We start from the raw sequence: 26767 nt of genomic DNA on the forward strand, positions 1-26767 counted from the left end.
TTTATACCTCTGTATTCGCTTTGACGATACATCTACACATAAGCCAACGTTAACGGTACATAAGACATTTCATGCGATTTTTGTGAACAGGAGGAACAAGGCCGTCGAAGGTCTGCAGGGGCGTCCTCGAGGCTCGCACCGAGTCGCACGCAACGAGGGCGCAGATTAGATCGGGAAGCGGGCGTTGATTAGATTCGGGAGCGAAGTGTAGATCTGAGATCTAAGCCACCGTGCTCGGACGATTCGGGCAACAGCAGTGTTTCATACGGCTGGATTGATCATTGTGCTGCTCGGCCATTTCAACCAACATGCCTTAGTAACAAGCACGCCACCCTTGTTGAATGTGGTTCCTGGTCTCCCGAATCACCAACAGCACGGCTCATCTTGACAATGTGATGATTTGAATCATAATGCAGTCCGTCCACGGTCCGACCGCTCCTTTCTATTGGCCGGTTTTTTTGGGTGGCTCTCAGTCGGTACACAGCGGAAGCACGTCGCTCCCGGAAGGTCTAGCTGGGTACCTATGATGATCTAACCTCGGATCACCGCAGGGTACATATGCCCCTTGTACTCTCGCCGAGTCTCGCGTCGCGATCACTCCGAGTCCCTCCTCCCGCGTAGCTTATGGAACGTTCTGATACATGCGCCAGTGGTCGTCGTGCCACATCGAAGTCGTCAACAGATGACACCCAGATTCGCATTTTCTGGATTTTCCCAGTGTTTAGCTCTCATGTTCTTTATGTCCGTCTCAGGCTCAGGGGTATTCACTGCACTCCGACCGCCCGGTTTTTAGCTGAGAGCTCACTTTTTCGAGACAAGGACTGCATTTTTTCATACTGTCGACGTAGAATGCCAACTTGCTGCAGCCTGGTATGTTTGGAATATTTTGCAACGACTTCCACACAGGCCTACGAACCAGTATAGTGGAGCCCTCCAAACCGTGTCCACAAGGAACCTTAGTTTGCGCTAATCGCGCCCGTCACGTCTCAGCGTTGTTCATGAGCGACTAATTCAACAAGGAGCTCCTCTGTACACATCACAGGCTGCGAATGATTGGCGAGGGACAGCCCGGCTTCGTCGTGGCGTCTGGGCCCCCTGTTGCTAGTGCCTCGAGTTCACTGCTGGCCTTATCGTGTGCCATTGTAGCATGTTAGGATGCCATTCGACAGATGAGTCGCCGCCCCCATCCGGGGGCTTTTGCACCGTGTTGATGGAACGTTGATAGAATCGACTCAAATACAACCTCCATGCTCCTCGACAAATCTCATTACAGAGTAGGGACCCGTGCGCAGTTTCATTTCATATTTTGGCCACCCACGATTCACGGGCGACCTCTAGGATCATCGCAGCGGGTGCATCGCCTTCCTTCAAAATTATGACAAATAATGTGACATCCCGACGTGTGCGGAACCGATACAGGAAATACAACACCTACCTATACAGTCCAGCGCTACAACAAACCTTCACAACACGCGGCAATGCACGTTTCACAGGACACACACAGAGTGTCCACCAGAATACACCCAGCGGTCCCGCTCACACCTTCTCGAACCACGCGTCCGCCCACTCCCTGACGTTCTTCGCCCCAACGCGCTTCCTGGCCTCCACCGCCTCTGCATCAATCTCTAACCCGAACCCCTGCACGCTGACGCTCTCGCCGTCGCCGTCGAGCACGAACACCGCCCTGCCCTCGCTCTCCCCCGTCTCGCTCGTCTCGAATGCTGTCCGGTTGGCCCCATATCCCTCTGGGAACAGCGCCGTAAACTGCAGCGCGAACTCAGTGCCCGTCGCGTGCGTTAACCGGACGTGTGTCGACCAGATGCGCGGCCAGGCCGCGTAGAGCGCGGGCTGCGTCTGCGGGGCGGGTGCGGGCACGGGAATGGGAGAGGGAAAGGGCGTTTGTGGGATAAAGGGTGCGAAGGAGGAGAGGACGGAGAGGCAGTGGTGTGATGTGCTTTGGGCTGTGCAGAGGATGAGCGCGCCGTAGCCCGCGTTGGCGTAGGTGCCCGAGAGGAGGTCGAGATCGACTGGGAGGGGAGCAGTCTCGTCGCTTTGCTGCTTGTCTACGAGCGAGGTCTGAACTTCCCTTTCAGACACAGCTCTTCCGCTACAGAATGCAAGCAGACATCAGCACTCAATTACATCCGTCGCGGATTCGACCTCACCTGGCGTCAGTTACCACACCCCTATCTACCCTCTTCAGTCCCAGCACATCCTCCACGATCCTCAGAATGATAGCGTCGTTCGCGCTCGCCTTCTCATCCGCATTCGCCAGCACGACGATCCCCAGGCCGTCCTCAGGCAAGAACGCGACCCGCGTCGAGAACCCAGGTATCGCCCCGGAGTGCGTCAGCATCTGCTCAACACTGGTCAGCTTCTCTGAAATGGCATAGACGAAAAGATAGAAGCATACTAACATCGTGGCCCTGGTAGGAGAGGCGCTGCCAGCCGAGGCCGTAACCCATGACGGACATCTCTGGCGTCATTGGCCTGCCGGCGATGATTGCGTGCGCGGTGGTGATCTCGTCGAACGCGGAGCGCGGGATGATGGTCTCGTTGGAAGCGGGGTCGATGCCCTTGTTTAGGAGCACGGTCAACCATTTCGTCTGCGATATCGCATCGTCAACGCTCTAGTTTCGGCGCGGGAAAGGGACAGACACGTACCATTTCCTCGGCACTCGAGATAATTCCTCCAGCGCCGGCCATGAGCTCTACGACCTCGTTGTCGAACCAGAACGGTATCAGCCTCCCGAACTTCGTCCACGCCTGTGTCAACAACCCGGCCTCGCGTGCCTCGTTGGGCCAGAACGTTGTGTGCGTCATGTTCATGGGCGCGAAAAGCCGCTCTGTGGCGAAGTCCGTGTAGGACTTGCCGGCATATCTGGAAATCAGGTATGCGCCCGTTTTGTACATCTATGCGGGGTGAGCGGGGGGAAGTGGCGGAGGGGAGGGGAGGGGAGTACCTGGTTGTTGTAGGACCATTTCTGACGAAGTTCATAGGCAGGAGGAAGGTTGCGCAGATTCTTCACGAGGCCCGACAGTGTATCACCAGGCGCATACGAATAGTCGTGCCTTCCCAAACGCTGAGTGCTGCTCTCCGTCTTGCACGGGCTGTTGCGCTCACCTCGGCATACCAGTCATATGCGACAACGCATCGCGTACGTTGACCTTCTCGCTCGCCCAGTGGTCTTCGAGCGCCCATTCTTCTGGGAGTAGGTCCTTGACCTTGGTCTGCCAGTCGAACTTGGTAACCCCCGAAGGGAGAGGCGTGACGTTGCGACCCTCCGCGAAGTCATCCATAAGGATGCCCATGGCACTAGCGAGGAAGGCTTTCGAGCATGATGCCAGGTCGAAGAGTGCCTACACAGAGTCAGCGTCCGTTGGAAGGATGAAAGTCAAGGTACAAGACATCAGAGACCGGGATATCCAAGCAAGCAGGTCAACTAGCAACTGGTCAGAGATACAGAGCGATTGCCTCTAGTGTATAACGATGCATATATGTAGTCGTAAAAACCGCCCGCCGCACAAGCACAAGGATCACGCAGCTTTCCGACGACATCAGGGAACGAGAGTGTGAACGCATGCATAGCAAAACAATGCGTGTACTACAGGAAATTGGATGTTGGTGGCTGGTAGCAAGAGTCCATGAATCAAGGTTTTGCAGTAGCCAGAGACTCACATCAGAAGTAAGATCAGTCCCGTCGCCGTCCTCAGTCATGCGGCCCCAAGACTTCAGCTCGACCTCTGGCTTCATGTGCACTTCCGCGCCATCGGTGTGCACCACGCCCAAGGAGATGCCTGGAATCCCCGACGAGTTCATGAGACCAAAAATAAACTCCGAGAGCTCGGAGGTGATGGCATGCTTGCTCGGAGTCGTCGTATCTGAGAACGCAGTGTTATACAGTGGAATCTGTGTCTGACCGTATGCGGGTAGTACGAGGACCGCTATCGCCTGGGCGAGTACGAGACGACCGAAGATAGCCATCTCTCCAACAACGCACAGCGTTGTGACCTGCGAACGAAGGAACGGGCCAGCTCTGCCAGTGCGAGTGCGTGCGTAAGAGTAAGATGTCTGTGTCGCACCGGGAGAACAAGAAGTCAGACATCTCACGCCACCGAGGCCGGGCCGCCGGTGCGCGGAAACAGGCTCAGCCACAGACGCGTCGAGCGCCCGAAGCATCAAATCGAACTTGTACTTGTACTGAACGTCGACCTCATGAGACTCTTTCCTACGACTCGGGGTGAGTGTATGCACGTCGATCACAGCGGGGAATTGTCCCAGAGACATACACGGTGCGAAATCACTGTGCTTTGGTGACGGCTTAGTCTCATATACCAACCTCTCGAGTCTCATAGCCAGCATGACGCTCGTCAATTCCAAGCAGGGAACGCCACGGCGCGTTCTGTACCCTCCGGAGATCAAGGGTTCGAACGTGCTCTATTTTTTGAGCGGCCTCTCAACATTGTCTACCTCGGCGCAGAGGAGTCGGTATCTCCCGCTCGACGCCCTCGTCTCGATGTTCTCTGCATCCCAATGATGATACGACAACAGATTAACGGGTACCAGGCATGAGCAGCAATTGCCGGTCCGCACAATGTGAGTGGCATAAGTATCTCACCGTTCAGCATAACGAGCTCTTGCGTGTCTCAAACACTGCTCAACCTCACCAAACCATGGTCTGACCCTGGCAGAAAACACTGCATTACGAGATACAATGGTATGTCACTTCACCTCCTCCCCTCCCCTCTAGCGCGGGTATCCTCTAACAATAATACACGAAACTCGAACAACGGCGCCATCGCGTGATGGGCGACGCAACATAACTTATGCCAGCTAGGGGCGAATAACGATGCAGCGGCGATCGGTGAGAAGGGAGCCGAAAGAGTGTCACTATCTCCTGATCAGTCCACCATTTCGACGACACATACAGATAAGCTCACAAGTTTTGCTTGCACGTTGCAAGAACAGGTTGAGATGGGGAGGACGCTGCACGACGCTGACTACTATGCGATCACGCAGTAGCCAGGATAGCCGTCGGGCTTGTGGTCAAAATCGACAGGTACGCCGCCAGCGGGTCTAGTGTCCTCCGGTGCGTGCTGACCCTCAGAGGTCAAGAACGACTCTAGGTTGAAGGCGAGTTCGAAGTTATCCATATGTGATAGCAGGATTGCGACTGCACGAGCAGATGAGAGCTATGTCTGTGACGGATGTCTCGGAGGCACAGCGCGAGAGCGATAACGGCAGAGCTTGACTGGTTCCAGTGAGTGATTTGTACCGTCGTTTTGTATGCGCATGGTCTCGTGAGCATTGATCTTATGCTATAGAGCCTTAGGTCCGTAGCTCATTGTCCGACTAAAGTGAACAATAGCAGGTGTGGCCATTGTGACCGGCGCTTGTTTCGGCGCTCGTCGGCGAGCGCAGATATCTTCATTGCCATTGAGCCCCCTTTCCAGCCATAGTTCATTCGTTGCAAGTTTTTGGATTTGATATGCGGGTTGTTGTGATCTATGCCACTCGGAGAGTGCAACCGAAACGCCGCCGGAGGAGGGTTCATCACGCCAGGTTGCATCCACACCGACTCTCAGGCACTCTGTAGCTCAGCTAGTAGTAGCCGACACACAGTCACACACTGACAGAGTCACCTATGGAATATCCCCAGGGATATTAGTCTTCCCTGGGCGTACTGCCTTGCCTTTCGAAGACAATCCTGGACGCTCGAGATCATTCCGCAAGGTACATCGAATCAATTTAGTTTTGTCGTGGACCGCACGCGTCCGAGTCTAACATTGTTATGGACAGTGGGAGTGACGCCCAGGCCGTTCCAGTCTTTCCCAAGGAGCATTTGGCTTGAGGTTGCCGTCACGGATGACATCGAGGCTTGCTCATGGGCCACGTCGGGACCCTTGCAAGCGACAGCGGTGAATAGTTTCGTCTGAAAAATTTATTATCATGGTTGCAATTCGATACATCCCGTTGTACGCAGAGTTGTGCGTCGGCCAGTTCGTCAACCTCGTCCGCGAAATAAGAATCTCGAACGAAAAATAACAATAACATTCTTTCTGAACCTGGTCGTTCACGAATAACGTAATATACAAACGAATGTTCCCGGTAAAAGCGAAGTCGGGCAGATAGGTTAAGTATCATGGGACAGAATGACGGGAGGAATTTCTCTCCTGAAGACGCAGAGCTACAAATGATGGGGCAGACGAGAGGCGGGTTTACTAGCAGTCGATTCCTATCAGCGAAGCCTACAGCGCGGGTTGAGAACGAACTCACAGGCTACACGTTGACGGAGGGTATATTGCTTCAGCATACGACACAGAAGAATTTTGTGCCGCTTCCGCTGTGCTCGAAGTCGAGTGGGACGACAGACTCGTCAAATGGGGTGGAGTCTTCAGTGAGCCATGAAGAGGAATCTTCCGCTAGCAGCGAGACATCTAGATCACGGTTCAGTCCGATGAGCTTAGGGCGGCGTTGACGAGTACTTAGTATTGCTCACCTCCGAGAGTCGATATGAATTCGTCCATGGCTGTACGAGGGACAAGGGTTGCGGCTGGTTCGCTTCAAAGTATACGTTTATCCCTGGGACGGGGATGCCTATGGGCAAATGGAGATGGCGAATAGGCCTCGGCGTACTCGACTGAAGACCAGTGAGGAAACGGTAACTGGGAGTTGAGCAGTAACTCCGCGACATCCACCCTTTTATAGTTGGAGATGCAGACTTGCTCCCGCGCAATCAATCCAGACCGCATAGAGGACAATGACAGACACGGCTATGGTCCGTAATCCCATTCAATATGCCGTGGCTTTTTGGCCCTTACTGAATCAGTCGAAGAAAGGACTACTCAAGCGCGCCTGCTATTGGCTAACACAGAGCGGTGGCGCGGAATCAGTCACGTGCAGCATGCCCATCCATTGTTCGACTGGCGCTTGGCCACGCCTTTGAACTACGCGTCGCCACTGTCCAGCTTTCTATATTACAGATGACGGCCTCCATGGGGCTCACGTACCTGCCCCTATCTTGCCTGGTGCTCCGTACGGGACTGCATCACGACCATGGCAGCTGATCCGACCTATCCCTTGTACTCTGTCTTCGCTTTCATCGGGTTCATCCTAGCCCTCGTCCCCCTTCCGTGGCATCTACAGACCGCCAACACTGGGACATGCTACTACATGATCTGGACGTCTCTTGCATGCCTGAACGAATTCGTAAACTCCGTTGTCTGGGCTGACAATGCTTTGAATGTCGCGCCTGTGTGGTGCGATATCTGTGAGCTCGACCACTCCCTTTGTCGCGTCGCGTCCTGACGCGCCCCTTTCAGCTACGCGCATCACCATTGGCGCGTCGGTGGGAATCCCCGCTGCCTCTCTATGTATCAATCGTCGACTCTACTATATCGCCCGCATGGACGCTGTGGCGATCACACGTGCAGAGGTGAGGACTAATCACTGGCCACGCGATTGACCATACGTGCTAACAGGACACACAGAAACGACGAACTATCCTGGTCGATTCTTTGATCTGCATATTGTTCCCAATCTTGTGCATGGTCTTCGGTAAGCCCTCCAGTGTTTGACTCTCGACCGTCGCTTATCCACAACTTCCTAGCATACATCGTTCAGGGACATCGTTTCAATATCTTCGAAGTTCTCGGATGCTATCCGGATGTCTATAACACGCTCCCGTCAATATTCCTCGTGTATACTTGGCCCATCGTCATCGGCCTAGTCTCAGCCGTGTACTGTGGTATGTATTTCGCTATTCCCCCTTCGTCGCTTTTTGACATCATCCCCGCAGTACTGTCGTTGCATTCTCTCTTGAAGCGACAAGCACAATTCAAGCAGTTCCTCTCAAGCGGAGCAGGATTGACCCCGAGTCGCTACTATCGACTGATGGCATTGTCCATGACCGAGATCCTCTTTACCACCCCGTTTGGCGCATATGAAATCTACAGCGCCGTCACCGGAAGCTCTATGCAGCCGTGGCTAGGCTGGGCGAACACTCATTACAATTTCTCTCGCGTCGTTCAATACCCTGCCATCGTCTGGATGTCTAACCCTCAGCTCGCCATCCCCCTCCAGCTCAGCCGCTGGATCATCGTCGGCTGTGCCTTCATATTCTTCGCGTTCTTCGGCTTTGCTGAAGAAGCTAGGAGAAGATACTATGCCTTGTACTCATCTCTGTGCAGTCGGATGCACTCGCTTCGCATGCTCCGAGGTGGTCCTCGCGATGACCTGTACGTGCATCGTTGATCCGGGCGTGGAATCGTTGCTCAACCTTCACTAGGCCTTTCGTCACAGATCACACCAAAGGCGCCACGAAGCGCGAGGACACACTACCACCCTACAGCCCCCTAGCTGCCTCGCCGGGGTGGCGGTCGCTGGCGTCCGTCACTATGGCTGGTAGCGATTGTACGCCTATTAAAACATCATTCTCGGACAATTTCTCTCCCGATGAGCCCGGATCACCTTACGACAAATGCTAATATACGACTGGCGGAGGTTCTCCGCCGCTTCACTCTCTTATTTCTCTATGCGGTTTCTCGAGCATCTGTATCGATAGTACTACAGGGCAATGTATTCGTTCGTTCTTCGCGGTAGGCGGCCTCGCAACACTTTTGTCACCACCACTGAAGTGAGGACAAAGCTGGTCGTCGAGCACACCAGAGTCGCCCAGTCAGTGATCATACAGCATGTGGTCTTACGTGCATTGGTACAGTCCAAGAGATGTCGGCCATTGCCTGCAATTCACGGGCACGTCCAAGACACATCTTTTCACTGAGTTGACTCAGCTGTTCAAATACGCTGTACATGCCACGCAGGGTAAGTACGTAGATACCGAAAACCCCTCCTCACATGCTTGCTGATCAAGACGATCAAACGGTGGGCCGAAGGTGGCTGAGTCACTTCACGCTCACGCAAGTGTGTATACACTGAGCACTGCTCGCTGTCGGTCGATGAATCCTTGATTATATGGCTACAGATGGCTCGACAAATACAGAAAACGCAGGAGGCTCATCCCATGTTAGAGTTCGCGAAGTGCCGATGACAGAAGAAACGTAGATCTGGACCGGCGTTTATATAGGAGTATATGCACGGGGCGGAGTCGAGGGTACATGTCGATACTGGGTAACGTATGCTGGGGAAGTGGATGGGACTTGAGCTTGATAGCAGAAGTGGGCTGATGAAGGTGGGGTGGAAGGAGGACTATGAGAGGTGAATGACGTGCTAGACCATGACGAGCTTGCGTTCCACATGCGTGCATCCTTCTGAGGATCGAAACCAGTGCGAGTGTGGGATGCTTCGCTAGATATGCTGGTTTTGACGAATATAGCCGAGTCCTTAGGAGACAAGAGTGAAGATCTGAACAGCAGGACCGTGCGTCAGTGATTTGGCGCGTGGGCAATCATAGAACGTACCTGAATCTGGGAAGGGAGTGAAGAATTTGAGCCTTGCCAATATAAGATCGCATCCGTATGCAGCGAGGTAGCTTGAAAAGGCTTCGGATCCATTCCCAGCTTGAGGCGTAGGATTGCATGGTATCCTGACCAAATGCGAAGAAGACGAAGAAGAGATATGCCGATACAGGTACCGCCCACCAAAGGAAGTACGCCTCGGTAAGCGCTGGGCCAGGTATAAGGACCAACGGGAATTGACCGATGCGGGAGAAGTCAGAGTGGGTATTGGCCCAACTGATCCACGGGCGCAGACCGTCACGGTAGGAGAAATAAGTATTCACAGCCGTCACAAGCAGACCCCAGAACATCTCGATGACCGCCATGGCCATGAGACGGAGGTAGCGAGACGGCGTGAGTGCAGCAGAGTTGCCTTGGAGGTGTTTGGCGAACGTCGCTCTGCGACGGAAGAAATGCGCGAAGGCAAACACTGCGAAGGGAATGAGACACGCGCAGCTTGATACGTGGAATAGCTTGCCTGCATAGACAGACGCGCCGAGCGAGAAGAAGATTGGCGGGAAGCGGATGAGAAAGAACTCGGGGATGGACACGTAGGTCTCCGGCCTACAGCCTATGGTCTCGACGAGATCGAATCTGTGACCCTGTACCACGTAGTCTGGAAGATCTCAGTAGTTATCCATGAACACGAGAACGGCACTTACATAGGCCTATATAGACGGCAGGGACCCCGAAGCACAGCACCGAATCCACCCAAATCTGCCTTCGTTTATCGGCCTCCGTGATGCGGACGGCTCTGGCCGATGCGATGCGTTCGAGATGCATGCATAGCGCAAAGCATGCAGCGGGGAGTGCAACATTGGATCCAATGAACAGCCGCGTCACTGCGAGAGGCAATGGACATGAGATGTCGAAGAGACAACGCGAGCGGACCGCGGCTCACCTACGTCGCACCAAACTACGGCTTTGATCTCGACATTGTCTGCCCAGATAACAGTGTTGATTCCCTGAGCTAAATTCACCGCAGAGAGCCATAGAATGATTGCCACGGTGGCAAGGTTACGGGCCTTGATGTGGGCAGGCAGGGGAACGAGTACGAGGACCGCTGCAAGAAACGAACCCAGGGGAAGTGCGACCAGCATGTCTGACGTTCAGGTCTACGAAAGATAATCGGAGGGAAGAGACGTACGTTTCCACACCGGTACCCATAGTGTTTATGAGACGGCCAAATGTTGGTACTTTGAGCGAACAAAGACATATATCGGCGCCTAGTAGCAAGGACAATACGAGCTAATACGAGTTCCTCGGGTCACGTGAACGTGTACTGAACGTATGATAGGTTCTCCGTTCAGATCTCAGATTTGGTAGGAAACTTGAACGGCTACTTCTCGCATTGTTCGAGTATTAGTAACGCAGTCTGGCTTCCCCGCCCCGGGATACGTCGTTCTATGCACCTGAAATATGCGATCATTGAAGCTGGAGCATCTTTGTCCTAGGTCGTGGCAGATCTAGAGCTGTAGCGCCGGCAGTCGTTGAACTTACTATGTGTCTTCATTGACGAGAAGTGACCACGACGATTTCTCTTGTACCGACGTCAACCACCAATCAACCTTACTAGTAGCATTTGCTACCTGCTGTACAAACATCATGACTATATGCTGATCCTACGCGAAGGCCGCGGCGTTCTCCATGTCGCGCACCGAGTCAACGGAGTCCTATTGAAATTCATCACAGTGCTCCCCCGCGAGGTACCTCGCGCACTCGACTTCGTGTTATATTGAGGAGAGTCATCGTAAGCTGGTTGTTGCTATATGCCCCATACAACACCTCATAACATTACTTGAGCCAGCGGACGCTCACATTCGAGTGCACCTGGTGGCGATTGACGACGATAAGTCATGGTTTCACGCAACTTGCGTTATGAAGAGTCAACGAGTTTGTATTGATACAGACAGAACGCTCGCAAGCAGATTTGCTACAGCATAACCCCACCGATACTACCCGGACGATTGTATAGTATAAGGCTGGCCAGGTGCTGGTATATCTGGTGACTTGGTGAGTGGGGCATTCGTACCACAGTCAAGGCAAATGCTTACAACGTGAGAGAAAGGGAAACACAAATCTAGGGCCCGTATACTCGCGAAGAAAGGTCGAAGGGTGATACGTGCTGTCGACGAATGTGATGGTACCCGTCAGTCTCCACTGCGTCTCACCAAGCTGGCCGCACTCACCTCCGGGCACAATATCAGAGGGCAGGTATTATGCAATTACGCAAAAGATGGATGAGTTTCCGGACCCAGAATGGTCCATATCGACCGGGATGTTGAATGGAGGAGGCATGCTAGCGTCGTCCACATCCCAGGAGTGTGATGTTTCGGGGTCGGCGATCTCAAAGAAGGCGTCCATCGCTGGTAGTGGGTAGAGTGCGGGAACTGTGACGCAGAGTTAGATGTATGTTGGATGTATGGCTCGGGAGACTACAATGTTAGCGAGCTTTTGAGCGAGGTGGCTTGGGAATATACGTGCTCACGCTTTCGGCGATCAATGGGTCGGCGACGCCATTGTCTGCTGTTTGTGCGAGAGCTTTGCCATTCACGCTGCCCCATTCCGCGGACAATACTTCGCATGTAATGCACGCTCATTCTCGAACAATAGGGCAAGAAATTATGCATAAGTAGCATGCGAATCGATCGGCTGCATTCAAGATCATCTTGCACCTGACTTTGTCGTCTCCGCGCATCTCCGCCCTCACCCTCGTGCCCCGCTATCACCACTGAAATGGACGATCTGTTCGACATCACCCTAATCATTTCTGGCATGGAAAACGAGTCAACCATGTCTATCAACTACGACATTCCTGTTGACCGGGACTTCGTCGACTCAAGGCCTGGTGGCTATTGCGTGATCGCATAGGCAACCCTCGCCGAGGTAAGAGAACTTCATTTTACGATAGCGCGGAAGCTGATACCAGAACGTTTCAGAGAATCCAGTTAGCGTATACCCGTTTCGTATGCTCTGTAGCCATAAGCACCGTAGTCTGTGAGTTTTCGTCTGCCAATGCGTTCACAGGCCCCAGACTGATACCGAGTTGCACAGCGTCTCCGTTCGGTCACCAGTGTATCCCTAGCTGTCAGCGTTAACGCCAGATAAGCAGTGGCATAACTGTATCACCTACTTCGTTTTCTACCTTGGACCTTGTTCTAGTTGCCGACGAAGCCGTGTTGCCTCGTTGTTATTGTTCATCGTATTGGGTGGAGCAATCTATTCGCGAAGCTTAACATGAGTTGTGACTGTAAAAACAGCTGTTTGCAGAGCATTAGACAAACACAACACGAGAGAAATCGAGAAAAAAGCCTTGCTTGACACGCGACAAGCTACAGCGGCGCCCTTCTGCACCAGCGTATCGCAATATGGTTGTAAAGCTCACCACGCCAAGTACTGGTAGCAATACTAGTCTTGGAGCTTCCAGCGATGCCTATTGACTGATCCGACAGGCTCTGGAGCGCGTACGGTTTGATACAGAGTTTTATAGATGTGATCTACACAAGAATTTGTTGACTGAGTATCTCTACACAAGCCTCGGCCCTCGAAGACGACAGTGGGCAAGAGGCGCGGCGGCGTCGTGGAACAGCAAGCCAAGTTCGGGCGTTCGCTGAGTTTAGAGATCATGCAACCACGAGGTGAGGTGAAAGATTGGACCGTGGCGTGGCATCGCACTCGTCCGGTCGAATAGAACAATGTCTGGGTAGCCTGCAGTCATCTCAATGAGGAAGTCGTGCTACCAAAAGCGGTGATAAGCGCCCGCCCATTGTGCGCTGTGGAGGAAGCGCCGGTGGCTCAATATTGCGCTCAATGAGTGGGCTGGCTTTGTTCGTATACAAACGCTGCACAACTTCGTCTCGCCATCAACACGCCCCTTTTGTCGCCCAAACGATGCTCAGCTTTAATACGGCGAGGGCTCCTCCCTGGCCTTCAGCGTTATGGCTGCAACGCTATCCGCTGGCGTCTTCATTGCCGCTATCCTTGTCTTGTTACCCTCGCCATCGCATTGGCGGGCACGCAATGTTGCTACGCTCGCTCTCATTGCATGGCTCTTCGTGGTCGACCTCATCTACGGCGTGAACACCATTGTATGGGCTGGTAACGTCGAGGTCCGCATTGTCGTCTGGTGCGACATCAGTACGTAGCCCTCCCGTCACCATGTGCTGGATCCTGACCCTCGTCCTCGGTCTTAGCTACCAAAATTATTATAGGGGCCTCCTCCGCGCTGCCGGCGGCGGCGATGTGCATTTGCAAGCATCTGCACCTGGTCGCGTCAGGGCGAACGGTACGCTTGACGCACGAGGATAGACGGCGGAGGATGTGGTTTGAGCTCGCGATGTGCTTCGAGGTTCCTATGGTGCTTATGGCCCTGCGTGAGTGATGCGTCAACTCCTGTGCTCTCCCATACTGACTCATACATAGACTACATCGTCCAGGGCCATCGGTTTGACATCATCGAAGACATCGGCTGCCAGCCGGCTACCTACTACTCTATACCAGCCGTCTTTATCGTCTGGTTCCCACCTCTTCTCTTCGCCACCTTCACATTTATTTATGCAGGTATGTTGGCTCCAGATACATCCCTACGCGCTGCTCACCCCCCGCCCACAGGTCTGGCACTCCACCACTTCTTCAGGCAACGCGCAAGCTTCGCGACGCATCTCCAAAGCTGCGACTCCGCCCTGACCACGAGCCGCTACCTCCGGCTCATCGCGATATCCATCACCGAGATGGTATGGGGCACGTCGCTCACCGCGTTCGCGATGTACGACAACATCTCGCCCGGGCTCTTCCCCTACGTCAGCTGGGCCTACGTCCACGCCGGCTTCTCGCGCATCGGCCAGTACGCCCTCGTCGAGTTCACCCCGGGCGCGCTGCAGCACATCTTCCTCCTCTTCTGGGCGATCCCCGCGTCGTCCTTCGTGTTCTTCGTGTTCTTCGGCTTCGGCGAGGAGGCGACCAAGGACTACCGCAGCGCGCTCGCCTGGTTCGCGCGCAGGGTCCTCAGGATCCCCGCGAAGCCCGACAAATGGCATCCAGCATGGTGCGTCCTCTCGCCCTTACAGCAATCAGCGACTGACGCGCACCCGCACCGTAGCCGGCGGCCCTCCCCGGGCACCGCCACGCTCTCCGCTTACTCCAGCCCCTCCACGGAGTTCAGCGACGACAAGGCCTTCCCCGCATACACCCCGCGCGACACGGTCATCGACATCGGGAGATACACGCCGCTCTTCCCGGACACCCCGCGCACCCCGGCCCCGCCGTCCCCCGCGAAGATGGAGGCGGGCACGTACCACGCGCGCCGCACCTCCGAGGCTATGCTCAGCGACGCGGACCTCGACCTCGACGAGCTCCTCGCGCGCTGCCCGTCCATCTCCACAGGCGTGCCCTCGCCGAACTCGCCTGTGGAGTTTGGGCACCGCGTCGAGGGCGGAGCCCCCGGGCCGGTGGCCGTGCCGTCGCCTGCGTATCGCCGCTCGTGCAGCCCGCCTGCGTCCCGCCGCTCCGCCGCGCGGTCGTGGACGGCGAGCGTGTACTCGCAGGTGACGAACGTTTCTGAACATGGCCATGGCGCCGTGTAGTGTGCGGCCATGGCTTAGTGCACTTTCGATTTTGCACCGTATACAAAGTTACGATCAAGATCATGAAGACAAGGTCTTCTCCGAGATCCCTGAAATGATTGCCTCCTGCATCGTCATTACTTATGCAGCCCACGAGCCGTCTTTAGCACTGTATTAATCCAGACGACTGAAGTCGTTCTTGTACTTACCAATGTCTCAAGCATAGGGCGTTATTGTATCTACAAATCAATGGACCCACAGCCAGCTTGACTAGACCAATATTGCCTTTCGCAGGGTCGATGCGCCGGTAGATCCAAGACTTCAGACTCATAGTAAGGCAGACTGCTGTAGCAGCTGTATGGCCTGTGAGATATGCGCCTCGCTCTGCGTGAAAACCAATCATCTGCACTGTGCTACGACGTATGATAATGACTGGAAGTTGGGGTGATTCTCGAGCTCGATCTCTGCATGTAACGCCCTCTGTATCAGTATGTAGTTACGCACACGAGCAGTGTCCTCACTATCTTGGTCCAGACGACTGGAATCGCTCTTGCATCATGTCGCGCCTTTACGAGGCGTTCGTTGTGTGTATGATGAATAGACAACATCTCCTATGTACTCATAAGGTGTGGCCGAAGGTTCTGTCCCGGACGTTGGGCGCTGAGCATGGTGTCCTGCAGCAGCTCGAACAGGAGGCTTGTGTGAAGACGGATTCTGCAATACGCAGTGCACAGCTGAGCTTTACGTGTCGACAACTGAGTTGGCTGAAGGAATCGCGGCATGAATGTGTTCTATGTTCTACCAGCCTGTTTCGTTCTGCCAGTGGAACGTAGTATACAAACACAGCGTAAGGGGAAATCCGTCACGGGCGTAAATGGGATGGTAGGAGTCTATCAATAGGGGCAGCCAAGGAATGTCGAAAGATGAAGGGACGGTAGAGTAATCTAGCACAGGCTACAGTTTAAAAGACGTGTTCGCGGGAGATATCGATACAGGTAGCAGTGGACCGGGGGTACGTGGAGGAGACAGTGCCTGGTGAGAGTACATGGTGAGCAGCGCGACCAGGAAAATCACAGAGAAAGAACGCACCGGCTAGCGGCGGGGCGTCACCCTATACGATGGTGCAATAAGAATAAGAGTCGTTGTTTCCGATGTGCTCCTGGTCAACAGGAATGACACATTCCAGAGAGTCGTCTGGTGCATGCGATGCAGACGCGAGGATGAATTCGAACGAAGTGAGGTCGTCCATTATTCGGCAACGAGTTGGAGGTGGCGAGGCGGTCGATGTGTTCGATTTGAGCTGATGCAGTGCACAGCAATGCTATGGTCGCTCTGGTATTAGGTATGCGGGAAGCGGCTGAGCGAGAGGTGTTTATATGTACGACCTAGAATCAGGAACGGGGGTGGGTCACAAATATTTGGACGACTCAGGGTGTCATGGTACACGCTAGACCGAAATAGGAGGACAATGCGCGTACAGTCAGTTATGCGTGCCGTGCCATTGAGTGTCGAACCTGTTACCTGATGATCCGGAACAGAGTCTCGTGAGATCGCTTGGGTCGCAAGGGCGTCCAGCTGTCCTGTAGCACCTACTGTATACATCTCTTAGGTGTTTGAACACCTAACAGGCTGCTGGGTCTGCAAAGGCCCCTCGGCTGGACGACTGACGGTGGCAAAATGGCGCATTGTGGCTTGGCCTCAGCATTGTGGTCCAAATAAGGAAACGGCGCTTAGCACCGTGGTTCGCGTGAGGCATCAATAGGCGCTCGCCATTGTCTCCTGAAAGCTCGACGTTCCATTGTTCAGTCAACCATGCAGGCTCCAGAGACCAATAAAGGAACGCACGCGCCAAATCCCTGCGCCACACACATTCCTACCATCCTGCAACTACGCCCAACTGTACAATATGGGTGACGCGACATATCCGCTGTTTCCGACGTTCGCTTTCCTGGGTTTCATTGTCGGCTTGATACCTATTCCATGGCATCTGCAAGGGTGGAATGCAGGGACATGTCTCTACATGATCTGGGTATCTCTTGCGTCTCTCATCGTGTTCGTGGACTCCATCGTTTGGAACGGCAATATTAACGATTCCGCGCCGATCTGGTGCGACATCTGTGAGTGACCATGCGTTCCAGTGCCGGCGGTCCAGGCTAATGCTTGTTAGCAACGAAATTCCTCATTGGCGCAGGAGTCGGTATCCCTGCATCATCGCTCTGTATCAATAGACGGCTCTACCGGATATCCTCAATGACCGCCGCGACGATCACACGAAACCAAGTAAGTCGTGCGCATCTTCAGCGCTTTTGCGGTGCTTAACCTTCTGCCAGAAACGCCGAGCAGTGTTTGAGGACATGGGGATAGCGATTGGAGTTCCGGTCCTCGTAATGATACTTCGTGAGTTGTTATGCGTCTCTCCTGTGGTTCATGTAACTGATGCCTGGTCCCGAAACGCAGATATCGTTGTACAAGGTGAGCAGATACAACACGGCTTTCAGCCAGGGTGGTGCTCACGACGCCATCAGGCCACAGATTTAATATCTTCGAAGACGTCGGATGCATGCCGGACATCTGGAATACGGCACCAGCCTATCCCCTCGTCTTCATGTGGCCTGTTGTTTTGGGTTGTATATCCTTCGTATACGCTAGTACGCTTGGTCCACCTTCAGGACAAAACTCGCGGCTCATCATACTTTTCAGGTCTGACTCTTCGAGCCTTCTGGCGACGCCGAGCGGAGTTCAGCCAGCTGCTCTCGAACAGTAGTTCTCTCACGAAGAGCCGATACTTCCGATTGATGCTACTCTGCTGTATCGAGATGGCGTGTACCGTCCCTCTAGGCGTCTTCAGCATCATCATAAACAATGGCGACGTTCCCATCGCGCCGTACGTTTCCTGGACCAACGCACATTACGACTTCTCCTATGTAGGCACGTTTCCTGCGCTCGCTTGGATGTCTAGCCGTCCATTCTACATCTCTGTGGAGATGGGCCGGTGGATATACCCTTGCTCTGCATTCTTGTTCTTCGCCCTTTTCGGTTTCGCTGAAGAGGCGCGTCGAAACTACAAGCTTGCATCCTGGGCGATCGTGAAACGTCTGGGCTTCCACCCGTCGTCGGATAAGACGAAGACGTCAGCGCTGAAGGGATTCCGGTAAGTCCTATTGCATACTTTCCATCCAATGAGCTGACGGTGCCCTTACAGCCTAGGCGGAAGCAAAGAGAGCGCATCCCCCTCCGAGGAGAACCTGCCGCCCTACAGCCCCCGCAAAGCCAAGCGCCCTCAACGACCACGGTCTTTCTCCTCATCCTTCCTTGACAGCGTCATCGAGATTGACATCGACTACGACATCGAGAAGGTCGGCGAATCGCTCGCCTCCACCGCCGTCTACGGCACCGACAAGCCCGCCGACTCCCCCGCCGCCACCTCCGCCACGCTGACCTTCCCCGAGTCCGCCATGACCGCCACGCCGAAGGCACCGTCCGAGAAGTACAGAATCACGCCTCCTCTGTCCCCCGAAACGCCTTCCTACCCCTTGACCGCGACGACCGTCGTCCCGCGGTTCCATCGACCGTTTGCGTCGATCGACGGCCCGGTGTCGCCTTCGAAGATGTCGGCTGAAAGCGCCGCGATAAAGGTCACGATGCACCAAGAGGTCGAGGTCGCCGAGTCCACTTGAACGTCGCCAGCATACACGCCGCCCTCCACGCCTTTGCTTGTCTTCCGATCTGCGATGATGCGCCTGTCTTTCCGGTTCTGCTTGACTTGGTTTACTGTATCGTTATTGCTCGCTTTCCGCCTGCTTGCTCCCGTCGGCTCCCCACTGTATTGCATAGCATCAAAGCCATACCCTTCATCGACTCCTGTCTCCCTCTCGCTCCTCTTTCAACTGTACTTGCCGCATAATCATCGCCCTCGCGCCTCCTCCGCTTCGCTGTTATCTTATGGTTCCGGACTGCATGTCGCTGTCTCTGCTGTATCATAGACCGGGCAGAGCCCGCTGAATGACATCCACGACGTGCTCGTTGACGCGCATCTGTATCATGCTCGGCCTGGAACAAAGTGCGAGACTCGGGAGGCGTAGCCGATCCAGGGAAGGGTGCAGATGTGTCCGGTGAGTGCCTATGTTTCGAACGGCTTGCTGTCGAGCAATCGTATCATGCGAGCAGATCGTCGAGGAAGTCTTGCATGTCCTCTTTCTCTGGTTTCTTGGGCTTTTGCTCTGTCGGAAGCGGTGGGGCTTCTACGAGTCGATCTGCGAATATAGCCTTGTGAGAAAGCACTTTCCGAACTAGGCGGCGATCGACCTACCATGATGTTTTCCCCGACCAGGACCTCTGCCTCTAGCGACCGGTGTCCCTCGTTGCGTGGCTGCAGAAGCACGGAAGCGCGACTTCAAGTCTAAGGTGAATCGCGACGACGACTGTCAGCTGTCCCATCGCGTCGACTTCCTCTCATACTACTCACCCCACTTCGCCTCGGCCGCTGCCTTCTCCCTGCTCAGCTCCTCCAGCGACTCATCCCACTCAACCTGCTGCACCTTGCCCTTCTTTGACTGAGCTGTGGCGCCTTGCCTTCCGGGGAGCATATTCACGACGCTTGTGTCTATCTCTGGGTCCTCCTCAGGTGGCGGTGGCGCGGAGGACTCTTGCGGTGAGAGTCGCTGACGCTCGAGGAAAGCAGATAGGTCGACCTCGGGCTCAACGACCTCTTCGCCTATTATGCGGCGAAGCACAGTTCAGCGTGCTGTAATTCCTTGAACCGAGTACATATGTGCGCACCTTCCGAGTCCAACTCCGCCTCTGGCTCCTGATATCGATCTGCGTTCGTCCCAAGCTGCCTCCGCGCGTACTTCCGCTGCGTCTCCGCTAGCTCCTCTTCGTCCACATCTTCCGGCATCTCATCCTCAAGAAGCAAGCGTTGTCTGAACTCGGCTGGACGTCCACGACCACGGCCTCTTCCTCGCGCGCGTAGATACTTCCCCAGGCCGCCTCGAGACTTCCCTCGGCCCCTGCCTCGCGGGGCAGGGTTGCTAGAGCTTGCTGAATCGTTATCCATTGGGTGATGATGTTATATTCGCGTCCCAGTGTCAGATTCCCGTTAATAAAGCAAACTTGGATGAGAGAGTGGAAGAGACTGGGACAAGCACAGGCGTCTCTGAGTCCGAGTCGTTCGTACCTAGTGAGCGCTGTCCAGAAAGTCCGATCCACGGGGAGAGCCGTTGCGTGCAACGCGTTGCGCGCAACGCGCAACGTCACGCAAGTCACGGTGTGGCTCCCCTGTGGCCTAAGCGGCGCCCGGGCCAACGGTACACGAATCTTTTCAACCTTGGGCTACAAGGGATTGTTGGAGGTTATACTGAGAGGTATATCCTCTAGTAGAACGAATGTCGCCTCCGTGTGCGTAGTTCGAGTGCTTACTCGATGCACCGCGGCCCGCCACCGTATACTTACGTAATCTCCTGGTAGATACATCGCGGCCACCGGCCACGGTGGCGTCTGTTGGCGACTCAGAGACTAGAGTCGGTCCCCGCAATCCCAATTGAGAGAAAATCTGGAATGTAAACCCGATTATATAGGAGCTATCACACATCTAAACGATGTTCAGAAAACAGCTGTAAGTATGTTTGGAACAGACCGCGTCACAAGGCACCCGCCACATGCCCCGATTAGGCAAGCGGTCGGTCAACGGTAATAAGTTAGTCGGAATCTATGTACAAGTAGACGTCAGCTAGCCGTGCAGTATTCACCAGCACAATCCTATGACTTCTCAAATAATGTAGCTCTCTACTTAGTTCTCATCGCTGCGGCGGCGCCGAGGCTGGACGAGCACATAAGCAACTGTCTGAAAGTGTATGTCACAGCGTGATGTATGTGACTGTTGCACGTTGCGCGTTGCGCGTTGCACGCAACGCCCCTCCCAGTCGATCGGACGTTCTCGCGCTGTCGCCGTCAAGAAGTCGGTGCGCACGTGCGTTATCGGCCGGTGGCTAAATGGACCCCCCTCCTCCTCCTGAGTCCTCCTCCTCCTCCCTTACTAGGCGCTCTCGTGCGTCATGCGCGCCTTATATGCCAACCACCACCTTGACCATCACCGGTTCACCATTCCCTGCCTTGACTAGTACTGCGATTCATGAATCTGCGTGCGCATACGCCCGCGTACGTCTCGTCCTACTGATATGCAATACGGTTGTTGTGGTTGCTGTGAGTACTGGGAATCTGTACTACGCACAATGCACAAGCTGCTCTGCCCCCAGACCGAGACGACGACGAACGTATTATTACACTACAGGTATATATCCGACGTATCTCACATGCTAGCTTGAAAGCATGGCACTTGCGTGGTACAATCACAATGGGTTGATAGGAATCACGGTCATGACATTCGTGTCTAGTCGTAATCGCGTCAACTGGGCGGTACCCAGGACAAAATACAAAATCGCCCGTGAGCTCCCCTCTCCTCCCACATCAGGCTTCCCCCTTATGAACGAAATAAGTTACGTTGTCAAGTAATGAAGGTGGCTGCAACGGGTTGGGTGCGCGAAGGCGATCATGCGCAAGTCGTGAGTCGTGATGGTGAAGTGAGGACTGCCCACTCTCTGTATGTCTCATCAGTATGTGTTCGTTCTGCAGGAGAATGAGGGACTTACGATGCGAGTGAGGCACCTAGGCAATGGTGCAGCTTCCGCTGCCGCTACCGTTGGTGGTGTCGTAGTTGACGGGGACCTGCTCGGTCTCCTCGGGGACGGGGGTAGCGATGTCGAAAAACGCGTCCATTTGTGCTCGTAGGTGAGAGTGGGGGATGGCTTAGAGCGTAGAAGCGGTGAGAGCTCGAGTGGTGTCTCGAAGACTGGACTTGCTCTGAACTGGCTGAGTCGCTGGTGTTCCGTGCTTCCCTCCACCGCATTTATACTGGGACTCCTCAGCGCACAACAATAGCCGGGACTTTCGGGATGCCTCGGTGACTGCCTCGCAGTGATCGTGCATCGCTATTCCGAGCCTGTGTGAGTGCCTGGCGGGCGTCAGTCTATTGTCTTGCGAGGCGTGGACGCGCGAAGGTAAACTCGCAACTTTGTCAGATATCATCGGGAGTGCCCCCTTGGGATTCCGTGTTCCCGTCTGATGCGGCGCAGTCACTTTCCCAGCGTCAGCAGGTCAGAAGTGTTCGTCACGCACTGACTTGCTTCGCAGTGTCCACGTACCAAACCACCTCTCCCACCTCTCAGACTGAGGTTTGGGTGCCCTCTCAGTATCGATTTCCCCTCCCGTGGTCTCTCGCACATGATATCGCAATATCTCCCGTATTGTTTTTTACAAATCGATGCCGGTCCTCCCAAGTTCCGAAATAATGACCGCGCCTCGCCAACGCAAACCGAGCGAGCTAATCTTTCAAATTGGGACCTGAACTCATGGCCCCATCTGCCTCTTGCTCCTGTCATTCCCGTCTCTCCTTATTGTTATGCCTCGTAGGTCGGCCCGGGCTCACATTCCCGGTGTTTGCTCCGGCTGCAGCGTGTCTTCAGATTGAAGGTGACTCCGCGCCCGCGCCTCATATCTGAGATGGCGCTTTGCCTTTTGTGGAAAAGGCGGGCGGCGGCCGCGGCGCGCCTTGATCGATCAGGGAGCCTCCGCTAGATCCAGAGATCGCGTCGCCGTGGCTTCTTTGTGTACGTCCGCATTCGGAAGGTGACTCGCTCTCGTCGCGACGGTCGGCAGAAAATGTGAGCCGCAGTCACTCCTTTTCGCTTGCTCCTGTCTCAGCATATGATATGGCGTTTCATGGTAGATTCTCAGTCATCCTGCGTGCAATCAATGTGGCGTGAAAGTGTAACTCCCGGTGGCGCCTGTCCTTATTGTTCTCCGCCAGTGCTTACCAGTACGGACATCTGTGCCAGGAAGTAAGCGCGATGCGCGGATTCGTTGAGAGTCATACCATGCTCATTAGCACATTGCTCCCTTGAGATACATGCGAGCGATGAACGCTGCCCGCCGGATCGATGTCGTAGACTCATCTTGAAGTGACGACGCAGCAAAGGTGAGCACCCAAAGTGCGGAATAGTCGGTATGTGGGGCGCATAGTAGGATTGTGAACGACTCTCACAGCACAGGTTGCTTCTAGCCCACGTCTAAAAATACCATCACCGTGACAGTCTTCGGGGGGTTCTCTCCCAGCTGGAAGAGCGGCTAGAAGCCCTTCCCGAACGCACCCACTCTCAGCGAGGACAAGGTTCTGAAGTTCGCCGTGTCCTCCGGACTTTGTACCTGGCATGCACGGGAATGAGCCCATAGAATCCTTCCAGGCCCACGGAGCAGAGAAGTGATAAGACAGTGAGTCGAGATTTCCTTTGTACAGCTGCCGCAACTCACTGGCATGAGATCAGACAAAGAGAGTCCAGTCGAGTCTACAGGCCAGGAGGTCAGGGCACGGCGTTTTTCGGCGAAGCAGAATTTGAGCTCCGTGCAGTGCCCAGTCTCATGGGCCCACCATTCACTAGTCAGGGTACAACGGACGATGCGAAGAGCAAGACAATAAGCAAGGTGAGCGTTCGATGGATTGCCGGTGGCGAGATTCCAGTCAATTTGGTGTTGATCTTCCCGATGCGCTCCGTGAATTTGCCATCTTGCGAGTCTGTTACGTCATGATGTAGAGCATCAATAAATGCGTCGTGCAGACCGGTCTGGGTCCACCTTGCCATCTCCGTGTTTTGCAGAATCGCCCACAATATTGCCATTCGTGCTATTCGCCGCTCAATTCTCCGGTGAGTCGTGTGTAGCAATCTGTTTCAGGTTATTCCAAAGTCGATATTTGCGCTCATAACATTGGAAATGGGCAAGCGTGACTCGGAAGATTACTTCGAGCTACGTTCATGATCACTCCAATGTCTCGCACGTCTCCGTCTCACAGACGACCGGTCTACTCAGTCTCACTAAACCTGTTGCCGTTAGATGAGTGACACCGCTCAGGTCGCCCCCGGGGCCTTGAAGCAAGGATCACAGCCATGCATATTGACTGACTATCGAGCCAGATGACGAAAGTTCTACATTTGCGACTCTGTACTCTCCGTGTGCCCTCGCAGCGCCGCATTATACATTCAGGACGGCACTTTTCTTCTCCGACTCGCGAGCAAGCTCCTCGATATACCCACGGAAGCCTCTCTCGAGCCACCGAGTCTCCACCATCCAATAACACCAGAACACCGCACTGAAGTACGTCCCTCATAAGTCAAGGAGGCTGAGCGACAGCCATAATATGCGACTACTCACCGCCATCCGGGTTCACCCGACACGTCGACTGAGCGTCTAAGACTTCGAATGACGCTTATGGCCTTGCCGACCGTCTCAGAATCGACGTACCAGACATTCTCCTCCGAGTCGCTATCAGAAATGACCAGGATACGATCCATCTTCGGCAGCTGGTCCCACTCCGCACCGTCAATCTCGCACCCTAAATCCACAGCGATCTGGTCGAGGCCAAGATCCACTGCTCTCTCCCACTTGAGATCTTCGACGGGTCTGAAACCGGGCGCATTCGCCAGCGGCATGAATTCTACGCCATTGGAGACGAGGTAGAACTCCTTGAGGTCGTCCGGGAGCTCAGTTCCTAGCCGCTCCTCGGCCTCGCGGATAGCTGACAGAGATGCCGGGGGCTTGAGCAACGTTTCGTGTTCTTCCCACTTCAATACTTCCAGCATTGGTACGAGGCTGGACATCGGGGCGTTGCGCAACTTCTCCATGGCGGCGCGCCGCTGGTTCTGCACCGCAATGGAGGTGTGAGGAAAGGACAATAGTGCCTGTCGTGCGAGTTCCGCGTCTTCTTCTGCTTGCTCTACGCTGCGTCTGGTGATCTCGGCTACGATCCCCGTTTGTTTGGCATATTCGACAAGAATTGGCCAGCGCCCGATATCCCATGTCCACGTCGCGTCGGAGTGCGTAGCGTCTCGGACACTGGTGCATGTCCTCAGCGTCAGTACGCATATGGAATTCACTCATTACGCACAGTTCTGACATCCATTCCCGCGCCTCCTTCTCCGCACCAGCCCCCAACGCTATAGCAACAACACCAGCGTGCGAGTATGGAGGCATCCTCCAGTCGCCGGGCTCGTAAGCGACGCAGACCTTGACGTATTCGAGGACATCCATGAGATCATCGTCAGATGGGTAGTGGTGCATTTCCTTGACCTCCTGCTCCCAAGAGCGTAAGTCTTCGTCCGATGGGGCATCCCAGGGCACATGAAGTCGGTTCCCAGCATCCCGCCAGAGATACTCGAACGGTCGTGTAGACGAAGCGCCGAGAAGCCCATACGCGTTCGGGAACATTTGAAACAGCGCGCGCACGAGGGCATTGCAGGAAGACATGGAGCCTTCAAGGCCAACACGAATAGCCAAGTGCACAACCGAATGTGGTATCCGGTCGGCTTCGGCAGGCGAATAGCTGTTTATGGACTTGGCTAAGTCTGCCCCTGGGGTCGTTGACGGCTTCGTCGGCTCCGAGTGTATGGTCGCGCCCTGTTCACCGGATTGCGCTTTCCAATGCTTCCGGAAAGTCGGTAAGGGGAAGATCGCGCACTGCAACTCTCCCCTTACCGCTGCTTTGACCAGATATGCGAGGGATCTGAGTGTCTCCGGAGAGTCTTCAGCTGTCCAGAAATAACCTACGGGGAGGCAAGCCTTAGCGTGAGCTGAAGCATTGCAGCATTGACATACCATCGCGTATGATGTTGTCTTCAAGCCACTCTTGCGCTGATGCTAATAGACGGTCAGAGATCTGGAGGATGATGCTGACTTAATCTCACCCACCGACTTGTGTCTGAGGTACGTCCAGTGACGCAGCTGAAGCTGTGCGTTCCTTAAGCAGCCCCGATGACGCGAGTACTATGAGTTGGATGAGTAGTATACGATGCATAAGATGCATTGAGGAGAATCATACACAAGCGGCCACTCCCAGTGGCAACAGTATTCAAGCCGTTTCCATACTGGGGAGAGATAGTTGTCAGGTCTATGACAGAACGACGCTTGGACGATAGGGACGCACCAGGGCCTGGATATGGGAGGCTGCTGCTTCCACAGAGACTGCAGTGATATCTGACGGCCCGGGTATGAATAGGATGTCGTATCTGGGGCACGTTGAAAGGTTAATGACAGTACTGTACTTCGAAGCCTATGCAAACCTTCCGCGGTCGCCTTGTTCGAGGAAGGATGAGACCTGGGAGATCTGTGCATCTCCTATGCCACGAGCTTTCTCGTCTTCTAGATCCCCATCAGCGATCAGATATATAGCTCGCTCGCGAATTCGCAGCGTGTCGAGAAACCCTAAGTGATTTGTATTGAGAGCTCTGAGAGGGGGTGTCTTCAATGATGACGTAGATCAGGGATGATGGGCCAACAACATACCCAGCAATATAGACCATAGCGTTCATCTTGCGACGTGTCGGGTCGTTCAATGTCACTGCGAGGATGCTTGCTAGACCTAAGAAGCCGTTAGACATACACCCCAGTGAATATCCCATAGAGATCACAGTACCGTTCTGAGGGAGGGAGCTTACAGTGGTTCTGTCTGTCGCCAGTGGATGTGAGGACTCAGGAGAGTACGTTCAGTCAGGCGGCTACTGTGACAGGCTCCCGAAGGCTGACTAGGAAAGCTCATGTGGTCGGTACTGCGTAGGACACCGCAAGAAACCTCGTGTAGAACATGACGTAGTAACTCTTCCTGTCATATGCGTCATGGCAAACACCGAGGTCCATCGCTCAGCGCA

General features: G+C 54.5%; 8 protein-coding genes across 8 annotated transcripts; 4 read left to right on the forward strand and 4 right to left on the reverse strand.

The window, feature by feature from the left end:
• Positions 1-1275: 1275 nt before the first annotated feature.
• On the reverse strand, positions 1276-4064 carry C8Q71DRAFT_754807 (beta-lactamase/transpeptidase-like protein). Its single transcript, XM_047923509.1, has 7 exons — positions 3680-4064; positions 3125-3360; positions 2964-3072; positions 2665-2913; positions 2418-2606; positions 2166-2356; positions 1276-2107 (listed from the first exon to the last, which is right to left on the reverse strand). Exons 1-7 carry the CDS (start codon positions 3983-3985, stop codon positions 1537-1539), a joined length of 1851 nt encoding a protein of 616 aa, XP_047779880.1. The 5' UTR covers positions 3986-4064; the 3' UTR covers positions 1276-1536.
• Positions 4065-6951: 2887 nt separating this feature from the next.
• C8Q71DRAFT_906789 (putative fungal pheromoneG-protein-coupled receptor) lies at positions 6952-8631 on the forward strand. Its single transcript, XM_047928936.1, has 6 exons — positions 6952-7271; positions 7324-7436; positions 7492-7558; positions 7611-7748; positions 7800-8238; positions 8289-8631. Exons 1-6 carry the CDS (start codon positions 7058-7060, stop codon positions 8485-8487), a joined length of 1170 nt encoding a protein of 389 aa, XP_047779881.1. The 5' UTR covers positions 6952-7057; the 3' UTR covers positions 8488-8631.
• Positions 8632-8930: 299 nt separating this feature from the next.
• On the reverse strand, positions 8931-10626 carry C8Q71DRAFT_754819 (putative fungal pheromone GPCR, STE3-type). The gene is made up of 5 exons (XM_047923510.1): positions 10358-10626; positions 10119-10298; positions 9935-10072; positions 9421-9886; positions 8931-9364 (listed from the first exon to the last, which is right to left on the reverse strand). Exons 1-5 carry the CDS (start codon positions 10554-10556, stop codon positions 9079-9081), a joined length of 1269 nt encoding a protein of 422 aa, XP_047779882.1. The 5' UTR covers positions 10557-10626; the 3' UTR covers positions 8931-9078.
• A 2591-nt stretch (positions 10627-13217) lies between these two features.
• On the forward strand, positions 13218-15038 carry C8Q71DRAFT_847628 (putative fungal pheromone GPCR, STE3-type; the record flags this gene model as incomplete). The annotated part of the gene is made up of 5 exons (XM_047926662.1): positions 13218-13593; positions 13650-13829; positions 13879-14016; positions 14068-14500; positions 14555-15038. Exons 1-5 carry the CDS (start codon positions 13395-13397, stop codon positions 15036-15038), a joined length of 1434 nt encoding a protein of 477 aa, XP_047779883.1. The 5' UTR covers positions 13218-13394.
• A 1757-nt stretch (positions 15039-16795) lies between these two features.
• On the forward strand, positions 16796-18740 carry C8Q71DRAFT_564601 (putative fungal pheromone GPCR, STE3-type). Its single transcript, XM_047919391.1, has 7 exons — positions 16796-17134; positions 17185-17297; positions 17348-17414; positions 17475-17489; positions 17543-17665; positions 17718-18168; positions 18220-18740. The coding sequence occupies exons 1-7, from the start codon at positions 16924-16926 to the stop codon at positions 18692-18694; spliced, it is 1455 nt and encodes a 484-aa protein (XP_047779884.1). The 5' UTR covers positions 16796-16923; the 3' UTR covers positions 18695-18740.
• A 345-nt stretch (positions 18741-19085) lies between these two features.
• Positions 19086-20408, reverse strand: C8Q71DRAFT_564596 (uncharacterized protein). Its single transcript, XM_047919390.1, has 4 exons — positions 19797-20408; positions 19483-19731; positions 19327-19416; positions 19086-19270 (listed from the first exon to the last, which is right to left on the reverse strand). Exons 1-4 carry the CDS (start codon positions 20071-20073, stop codon positions 19173-19175), a joined length of 714 nt encoding a protein of 237 aa, XP_047779885.1. The 5' UTR covers positions 20074-20408; the 3' UTR covers positions 19086-19172.
• Positions 20409-20941: 533 nt separating this feature from the next.
• On the forward strand, positions 20942-21975 carry C8Q71DRAFT_564726 (uncharacterized protein). Its single transcript, XM_047919392.1, has 4 exons — positions 20942-21306; positions 21410-21459; positions 21512-21577; positions 21648-21975. The coding sequence occupies exons 1-4, from the start codon at positions 21009-21011 to the stop codon at positions 21801-21803; spliced, it is 570 nt and encodes a 189-aa protein (XP_047779886.1). The 5' UTR covers positions 20942-21008; the 3' UTR covers positions 21804-21975.
• Positions 21976-24098: 2123 nt separating this feature from the next.
• Positions 24099-26521, reverse strand: C8Q71DRAFT_723123 (uncharacterized protein; the record flags this gene model as incomplete). Its single annotated transcript, XM_047921568.1, has 9 exons — positions 24099-24216; positions 24279-24959; positions 25012-25666; positions 25719-25760; positions 25812-25886; positions 25942-25987; positions 26047-26128; positions 26183-26347; positions 26406-26521. 9 exons carry the CDS (start codon positions 26519-26521, stop codon positions 24099-24101), a joined length of 1980 nt encoding a protein of 659 aa, XP_047779887.1.
• Between the last annotated feature and the right edge of the window lie 246 nt (positions 26522-26767).

Source organism: Rhodofomes roseus (genome assembly GCF_022264815.1).
Source record: "Rhodofomes roseus strain CIRM-BRFM 1785 chromosome Unknown C8Q71scaffold_8, whole genome shotgun sequence".
Classification (NCBI taxonomy): Eukaryota; Fungi; Basidiomycota; class Agaricomycetes; order Polyporales; family Fomitopsidaceae; genus Rhodofomes; species Rhodofomes roseus.

Coding starts and splice junctions, on each gene's coding strand:
- C8Q71DRAFT_564726 (XM_047919392.1), top strand. CDS start 21,009: ATGGACCCCCCTCCTCCTCCTGAGTCCTCCTCCTCCTCCCTTACTAGG. Junction 21,307..21,409: donor AACGTATTATTACACTACAG/GTATATATCCGA, acceptor ATTCGTGTCTAG/TCGTAATCGCGTCAACTGGG. Junction 21,578..21,647: donor AAGGCGATCATGCGCAAGTC/GTGAGTCGTGAT, acceptor TTCGTTCTGCAG/GAGAATGAGGGACTTACGAT.
- C8Q71DRAFT_564601 (XM_047919391.1), top strand. CDS start 16,924: ATGGGTGACGCGACATATCCGCTGTTTCCGACGTTCGCTTTCCTGGGT. Junction 17,135..17,184: donor GCCGATCTGGTGCGACATCT/GTGAGTGACCAT, acceptor AATGCTTGTTAG/CAACGAAATTCCTCATTGGC. Junction 17,298..17,347: donor CGACGATCACACGAAACCAA/GTAAGTCGTGCG, acceptor ACCTTCTGCCAG/AAACGCCGAGCAGTGTTTGA.
- C8Q71DRAFT_754807 (XM_047923509.1), bottom strand. CDS start 3,985: ATGGCTATCTTCGGTCGTCTCGTACTCGCCCAGGCGATAGCGGTCCTC. Junction 3,361..3,679: donor GGACTGATCTTACTTCTGAT/GTGAGTCTCTGG, acceptor GACTCTGTGTAG/GCACTCTTCGACCTGGCATC. Junction 2,914..2,963: donor AATGGTCCTACAACAACCAG/GTACTCCCCTCC, acceptor CACCCCGCATAG/ATGTACAAAACGGGCGCATA.
- C8Q71DRAFT_564596 (XM_047919390.1), bottom strand. CDS start 20,073: ATGGATAACGATTCAGCAAGCTCTAGCAACCCTGCCCCGCGAGGCAGG. Junction 19,732..19,796: donor GGCGGAGTTGGACTCGGAAG/GTGCGCACATAT, acceptor GCCGCATAATAG/GCGAAGAGGTCGTTGAGCCC. Junction 19,271..19,326: donor TGGTCGGGGAAAACATCATG/GTAGGTCGATCG, acceptor CTATATTCGCAG/ATCGACTCGTAGAAGCCCCA.
- C8Q71DRAFT_754819 (XM_047923510.1), bottom strand. CDS start 10,556: ATGCTGGTCGCACTTCCCCTGGGTTCGTTTCTTGCAGCGGTCCTCGTA. Junction 10,299..10,357: donor CGTAGTTTGGTGCGACGTAG/GTGAGCCGCGGT, acceptor TGCCTCTCGCAG/TGACGCGGCTGTTCATTGGA. Junction 9,365..9,420: donor CACTCCCTTCCCAGATTCAG/GTACGTTCTATG, acceptor CCTGCTGTTCAG/ATCTTCACTCTTGTCTCCTA.
- C8Q71DRAFT_906789 (XM_047928936.1), top strand. CDS start 7,058: ATGGCAGCTGATCCGACCTATCCCTTGTACTCTGTCTTCGCTTTCATC. Junction 7,749..7,799: donor AGTCTCAGCCGTGTACTGTG/GTATGTATTTCG, acceptor TCATCCCCGCAG/TACTGTCGTTGCATTCTCTC. Junction 8,239..8,288: donor GGTGGTCCTCGCGATGACCT/GTACGTGCATCG, acceptor AACCTTCACTAG/GCCTTTCGTCACAGATCACA.